Source organism: Arachis ipaensis, chromosome B09 (genome assembly GCF_000816755.2).
Source record: "Arachis ipaensis cultivar K30076 chromosome B09, Araip1.1, whole genome shotgun sequence".
NCBI lineage: Eukaryota > Viridiplantae > Streptophyta > Magnoliopsida > Fabales > Fabaceae > Arachis > Arachis ipaensis.
This window is the reverse complement of record NC_029793.2, coordinates 22,590,966-22,599,298: the sequence shown is the minus strand read 5'-3', so window position 1 is coordinate 22,599,298 and position 8,333 is coordinate 22,590,966. Positions and strand designations below refer to the sequence as shown.

The window sequence follows — 8,333 nt, the reverse complement described above, 5'->3', positions numbered from 1 at the left end:
CGGATTGGCGGGTCGGCGGGTTAGCCCGCTTGACTCTTTTTTTTTTTTAAATAAAATTCATTAAAATTAACTAAAAATAATAATTAAAAATCAAATACAAATAAAAAATAGTCAAAAAATATATTTTATTAATTTTATTTGGAATTTAATTAATAAGTGTTAAAATAAATAGTTTAAATTAAAAAATTTAATTAAATAGTTTTACTCTTTCAATACTCTAAAAATTTACAAAAATTACAATTTGTATTCAATTTTCTTTTTATGGCATTCTTAATAGCATTCTACTTGTTAATAATAAGATCCTTTTATTTAAGCAAAAAACTTATACAATAATTACTAGTAAAAACAATATACTGAATAGCCACTATAAGAGAATATTGCTAATGTATAAGAGAATATTGCTAATGTGATATGAAAAAAGTAAAACTACCATTACAAGAGAAACGGAATTTTGTGGCGAATTTTTTATCGATTTGTGACGGTTTTAAACCGCTGCGAAACAGATCGCAACAAATTAGAGACCACCGTCCATAAGGGTGTGGAGAATGTATTAGCAACCGTTGGTATAATTGTCGCTAAATGGAATAAGTTATTTGCGTCAATCTTAAAACCATCACTATTTGAAAAACAGATTTTTTTAAAAAATTTCAGTAGTTAGAAAACCGCCGCAATTTTGATGTGGGTTTTTTTAAAGAAACTGCAACGGTTTGAAACCGCCGCAATTTTATGGATGAATTAAAAAAAAATATGCCCACCAATGGTTTGTTCCATTTTTATTTACTATAAAAATCCATAAAAAACTTGTAACAACTTGCATTAAAAACTATATTCGCGTTTGGATTGTATATCTTCTCAATATTCTCATTCATTTCTGACATACAAACATTTGTGTATAATTAAAAATAGAGCTGATATTATTTTACTTTCTTAGCACTAGCCTACAGATAATAAAATAAAGGCAAACTATAAATATTTCAAGCTAGCAAAGTGAAATACAAAGGTAAGTGAAAATATTAACCTTCAAATGTGATGAAACCTTCTCTACTTTTATGAAAACTCCTGAAGATTCAATAACAAGATTAGCCCAAAATCACCCAAGTGATCTCCACAAGATCTCTAAATAGTAAAATAAATAATTACCCAGTTAAATCAAATAATCATATAAAAGGAATAAAAAAGCAAAAACAGGAGATAACAAATTACAAAACTACCTCTAATGGAAAGGACAAATGAAAAACACCGTTGAGAAAAAAAACTAGTCTGGTGTATATCTTTTCCAAGGGTAAATTTTGCTCTATCTTAGAAAAAATATAATATATAAATTAAATTAAAACTTAACAAGCAATGCACTACTACTTAATAATGTAAGAATGAAACATAGTTCAATTGATCAAAAAGTACAAAAAAATTACCTAATATAATGGCCAATAAGATCATTATGGGTCATGACTCATCTCTTCACATAATTTCTGGAACCACCGCCAAACCTAAAAGGAAATAAAAAATAATTTGTTGAACGAATAAGTGAAACAAGGAACTCCCAAAAACACATAAGATAGAGAATCTTGTAGCACATTACCATCTTGAGAATCAGTATATACGAAGACATAACATGAGTCTCAGCCTAAAAGATTTCCAAAGACAACAACAAACGGAGGAAACATTTCCATCTTAAAAAGTCATAGTTTCTCAACATCTCTCAACACTTGTTTATTTTCTTTTTCTTATTATACAAAACAATTTAAAGCATCAAAATATAATTGAGTATGATTAATGGGCATGTTGAAAATGGACATAAAACAGTTAAAATGGACATAGTTTGCTAGTTTTATGACACATTAGAATTTGGATTATTTTTCAAAAAAGTGTTCAACAAAATAAGAATAAGTTGATTGGTTTAGTGGGTCATGATGACAAAATCCCTTCCCATAAAATCAAATGTATTGTCAGAGTGCTCTTCAACATTCAATACTTGAACAATTATAAAGTCCTAATGGAATTTGAAACTAGTAGATTTGTTATAGAAGGTTTATCTTCAAATTTAACTAAAGAACCACCCTAATCCATGTTAGGAGTTGGGTAAACCTCTTAAGAGTCATCTTACACTTACTAATGTTGAGATAGTAGAATTCCATATTATATCTCTCTCTACAAAGAGAATAGCATCGTAAAACATTATGTCCAACTAATTATAAACTGTGCTTAATTTTGGAATTGGTTGATGTATTACATTATCCCCTTAGCTCATTAATATGCTAAACTTTGAGGTTCTTGAAACTCATTACTATAGAAGCATACATAGTACTTGAATATTTTAAGTACCATCAAGTACCTGAAAATTGTCAAATAAGCGCTCTGTGATGTTATCGTCAAATTGCTACATCTCATCCCACGGTCCATCTCCAACACCAACCAAAATTATTCAGAGAGGATAGTGACTGACCAACCAAAATAGGTTTACGTAAGAGACATCTACCGTAGAAATCAACAAAAGACAACAAACGATATCGATTTACCTTACAGCAACTATAGAATTAACAGTTGCTTGTTCTTGTGGACCAAGCCTTTTGCGTCCTCCTATATATGGATTTCTAGAAACCTAAAGAGAAAGAAGAAATACTATCAATAAAAGGAAGACAAGTAGAAACACACAGCTACTCATGCCATGAAAAGAAATTATTGAGAGAAAAATAAGTAGATAGAACCTGTCCATCAGCAATAATAACAAGAACATGATATTGACCATTGCTTTTCTCCACAACATCAATTGCTGCATCAATTACCGGCGCAAATGATGTTGGACCTAATAACAAGGAAAAATCTTATATAATCAAATCTTCATATCATTGCTACTATACGTAAGCTCTCTTAGATAAAGTTTTCCCTCTTGAAAAACAATGAAGAATTAACAACAGAAATGAACAAAATATAGGAGGATTACTAAAGATGTACTATGATAGAAAGCACACTAGTCCTTTTTCTTATCATACAAGGAAATTCAATTAATTCAACCCAAGAGATGAACCCTCCTAGAAAGCTAAAGAAAATATCATATTTGACAAAAGGTCAAGTAGGAAGAGATCTTCGGCAAGATTTTTGGAATTGCTCTGTAGCCAAATGCAATAATTTCAAATCACATTCTCATCTCAATGCTACTGCTCAAACCTCCATACCATATAAAAATGAGTAATACTAAATAAAGTGCACCAATCCATCTCCAAGTTCCACAACCTCAAAATATGTACTGCAACACTAAATACCAAAAGATAAGCTCTTATGCACTGCAACAGCTGAATAATGTTAATCCTACTATGCACTACTGTCAACTCTCTTGGCTACACCAACAGCTACAAATATATCCTATGTTGTACAGTCATTTTTATTCAACTAATAAAATTTATAATCTCTCTTTTCATCTTCACTTTTGTCAATGCTTACACTCAATCAAATGATTTAATCAGCATCATCATTGTCGTCAAAATATTTATCTTCACTATCATGAATACCATTTTGAGCAAATTTGAGAAGAAAAAAGTGAAAAAAACAAATGAAAACAAATAAAAATCCCACTTTGTTTCTAATTCTTATGTAGTCAAAATAAGCACAAAAATGCCGCATGTTTAATTGAGACTAAAAAGAAAAAAAAAGAAGTCTATAGCACCCAAAATCATAAAAAAAAAAAAAAACAAGGACTTCATCATCTTTATCTAACTCTTCAAAATCAGCATTCAAATCAAGTGGCAAATTCAAGATAAATAATCTATTGAATATAAAATATAGAGAGAAAAATTACTCCTCAAATCACTTTTGACTGCTTAAGTTGTTAATTGAAATTGTAACTTTTGGTGTTCAATCAATTGACAAATCCAAGAATCCAAATAAAAAGATGAATAAGAAAATGAAGACCCGAGTAAAGAAAAAGAAGGAAGAAGGAGAAGAACCTGAGATGGTGATGGTGGCGACGGGGCTAGTAGTGACAGAGGCCGAAGGCGACTGTGGCAAGAAACTCATGCAGCTACAGTAAATTTGAACCATGGATAGAGCAGATTTGGTTGAAGAGAGGAAGCAGGGGAGCACCGTTTTGGGATCAGGGCCAGCAGAAGCAGCGCCAATCGAAGCTCATAGAGTAAGGGTTATGGTTAACAAGATTTGGAGGGCTCATGGAGCACCTTTATGCTTGTAATCTTGGAAATTCTCAGTTTAGTGAACAATTCTAAAATCCAATCAAGAAAATAAAAAAGAAAACAGAATAAAATTGAAAGACGAATTTTTTGGATACCAATAATCTGAACCAAGCAGCTGAACAGACCTAAGGACCCGACCAGAGGAAGCAGGGAGCAGATTGGCGATGGACCCACCAACAAGGGGAAGCACGATGCAACTGGCCTGGTACTGACGAGCAGAGGTACACGGCGGCAAGGATTCGTGCGCGAAGGTGTGTTTCGTGCCTCTACTCCCGTTTGTGTTTTCCCGAGGAACAAAAGAAGAAAATCTGCTGAGTCTTCACTATATACCAAAACGATTGAATTGCAGCGATTTTTACTGAACAGCTGCTATCCAACATAGTATCGCAGCTCAAAACGATGCGACTCTACCAATTTGCGGCGAGTTCAAACCCGGACGCTAATTTCTGGCCGCTATCCTTCACTTCTCTTGTAGTGTACAGTGCTTTTTGAGTTTTACAATTTAAATTTTAAATTTTTAATTTTTAATTTTTAATTTTAAACTCTAAATTTATAACAAAAAATGTAGTATTTCTTATTTAATAAGAAATATTTAAGGATGAGCCTTGTAAGAGTGACACCTCTTCGGTCAAATATAATGTATGATAATCAATTGCATCCTTATATAAACTAATGATGATAACAAAAGATAATTTAACATGGTTCTAAAAATTGAACTAGTCACCAAATAAATAGATTTAGAAGTTTAATGGTTTAAAAGTTCAATCGAAATTCAATTTAATATAATTATGTATAAAATATATAATTAAAATAAATTTTTTTTTTTGTGATTTATAATTTTAAACTGATTCGTTGACCATAAACCATACCCGTTTGATCAATTAATTGATTTTTTGACTAATTTTTTCAGTTTTTGATCGATTCAGTTTTTATCTTGAACCAAACAGATTTGTTGATTGATTCTTGGTTAATCGGGTCAAATTGACCAATTAAGTCCGATTCGATTTTTAAAACCATGTGAATAAACATTACTTTTTGGTTGTTTGTTTTCTTCCTAAATGAGACTATTGATCCTTTTCAAATTCGGATGATATATATATATATATATATATATATATAACAAAAAAAAACGATGAATTCCGTCGAATTTAGTATTGCACATTTATGTTGGATTTACTGGCAGTCATGGCAATAAATATATTAGTTCAAATCATTATCGGCGGATTTGAGTTTCTGACGATAAAATCACTCGTAATAGTTAGAGGGAAAATGAGGAAACATAAGCGCAAGCTTCAGCGTCAGATTTATCTGCCGGTAAAAACAATTAGTGGAACCCAGTATTTTGGTGACCCGCAATGCTTTGCTGTCGAATTTATTCGCCAATAAATCTGATGGTAAGCTTACCCTAAATTTGATGGCACCCACCCTCCCCCCTCATTTTCGAAACACACACTCTCTCACTGCGTCACTGTTGCTTTTGTTGTTGCCGTCACTGCTTCTGCCGCTGCTCACCGAAGCTGCCTCCTTCCTCCTTTCAAGTAGGTTATTCTCCCCCCTCTCCCTATTCTATACTATTTTCTATTTGCACTTATTTAAAAAAAAACCTGAATGCAGCCTTGTAGATTAGTCATCGCCACCGCCATTGCGATGTTTGTGCTGCCACCACCACGCTAGATAAGTCCTTCGCGCCTTCACGTTTTTCAGGTAATTCACTAATTAGTTTAGAATGGTTAAACCCTAAGGTTATGTTGAGCATTTGGCTTTAACTTCGAGATTTACATAGACTTTGACTCTAATTTTGTTAAAGAAAATGTAGTAGTTGAGCGTTATGTTGAGATCTATTTGATAAATTTAGTTTGAGTATAATTATTAATGTTGTGAAAGTTTGAAAAGGGGGCATATTTAGATATTAATAAATCATGATATATTTTTTTGATTTGGATTTTGGGAATTAGGAAAGGCTACTCGTAAAATCTAAATGTCCAAGGGACTTTGATTCTTTAATTTGAGAAGGGAGATTTGAGCTTTTGTTATATTATTATATTTTCTAATTTGATATTATGTTTAGGAGATTTTGTGAAATTAATTGAGTTTTGATTGATGTTGTGGATTGAGAATTTGTGGAAAAAGAGTTTGGTTGGATTTGTAGGAACTATAAAGGTGGATATGTTCATATTTTATGGGAAGTTATGTCAAAAAAAATTTCAAAATTGTGGGTGAAGTAAATTCATAAAAATGTTACTAAATTTAAGTATTCTCTTCTTAAGAATCTTAATTATGTAATATCAATGATGAGGGCGACTTGCTTGATGTAATTTAAAGTAATTTAGGTTGTTGACCTATTAAAGATCAAATAATTTAAAAAGTATGTACTTAGTTAAAGGGGTACTAATTTGACAACTAGTTTAATCTATAATTTGAGGTTCGAAATATCTTTATTGATTTGAAAAGAATATATTTCATATGGTTTAAAGTGTGGTTTGAGTTTTAGGATAAACCTACGCATCATTTGAGACAATTTGAGAAAGGTGCCAATAGTGATTATAGAACGTATGTGATTGGAATTGTAATATGATTGTTTGATTAGATTATGATATAATTATATTGTTTTAAGTAGACAGGATAACAGGAAAAGGTGTTCTGAGTCGGCCTCATGGTTGGAGTAGACGGAGGGCGACTACTAGCATTCGTGGGACTTCTAACTCGTCTCCTTCTACCTTGGCTGCCCCTGGGATGTCACAGGTACTGGGTGTATAGAATCCGTCCTTCATCATGGTCCCTAACCCCAATTACGTGGGTCCTGCTACGCTACCCCCACCTCCACCAAGAGTCGTCCTGTTGCTGCTTCATCAGAGTGGACTCCTCCACCTTCCCTACCCATTCAGCATCCCTCTACTTCAACAACATCACCTTTAGTGACAGACACTGCCGTTCTAGAATCTTCCCATGGATCCCAACTAGATCCCCCAACATTGCTGCCAGTCATTAGGACGATGACAATTTGGTCTGATGGTTTGACTGCGTGAGTTCTATTTTAATTAGTTTCAAATGAAATTTGTTTTGAAGTCTTTAAACTAAATGTGTATTTACTAATCTTAAGTTCTTTGTTGATAGGTTTGCACCAGATAACAATGCGTGTACAAGAGTACCACCTTTGGCCGAGCTACAAGAAGATCCTTAATGAGACCAGAGAGAGATGGTTTCATAATTAGGCGGTAAAATCTATACATATTTAAATTTTAGTTAATTTATATCATTATTTTTGTTTAATTATGTATTTAACTTTGACTAAGTCGTGCTAAATATTTTCTTGTGCAAGAAAAATTTATATGGGAGAAGACTCACGATACCATGATCAAGAAGATCTTCAACTATCGGATGACCAGGCGGCTTCAACTGATGTTTGAGGACGTACGTAAGAGGTGCGACCACCTTACTCAATGGCTTTGCTCGGACATTAAAAAGGTCCTCTACGTCTATTGGAGACTGATGAGTGTTTGTGTTGTTGAGCTACAAATAAGGCCAACAGGGCATTGACCAGGTCATCCAAGTATACTATCGGGTCAGCGACTTTTATGAAAACAAAGTTCAGGCTAGTATTTTAGTATGATAAATTGGTTTTTTCTTTGACATATAATTTAATTATCAATTGATTTAACCTATCGCTTGAATATGTGCAGTTTAAGTCGTTGAATCGTGAGGCGACGATAGCGGAGACCTTAAAGTATACTCACACTTTGAAGGAGAATAAAGAAAGATTTGTCGATCAGCGATTTGCGGATTATTATGTGAGTAAACGTAGTGGTTGAAATCGTAACATGTATTCGTTTTCAATTAGTTGTCATCGTAATCACTTTTGCATATAATGTGATATGCAGAAATCCTACACGCTGAGATTGGAGGCCGTAACCTAACAATCTCTACAGAGTGGGGAGGACAACAACAACTCCTCTACTTCAGTCATCGATCCTGATGTGATTTGGCACGAGATCGCATTTGAGTCGTACAAGAATCGCATCTACGGGTTGGAGTCGTTCTTCTCTAACGACCTCTGATCTGCACCTCCATATTGAGGACTTTGTCCACCTCTGCAACCAACCATGCTGATCCAGAGGACATCATCGATCCAGAATCTCACCCAAAACTTCA

General features: G+C 33.3%; 1 protein-coding gene across 1 annotated transcript; it reads right to left on the bottom strand.

Moving 5' to 3' along the window:
• On the bottom strand, window positions 812-5,827 carry LOC107615211 (E3 ubiquitin-protein ligase RGLG3). Its single transcript, XM_021111806.1, has 8 exons — window positions 5,789-5,827; window positions 4,280-4,553; window positions 3,942-4,118; window positions 2,706-2,803; window positions 2,517-2,599; window positions 2,333-2,438; window positions 1,413-1,487; window positions 812-1,059 (listed from the first exon to the last, which is right to left on the bottom strand). Exons 1-6 carry the CDS (start codon window positions 5,825-5,827, stop codon window positions 2,423-2,425), a joined length of 687 nt encoding a protein of 228 aa, XP_020967465.1. The 3' UTR covers window positions 812-1,059; window positions 1,413-1,487; window positions 2,333-2,422.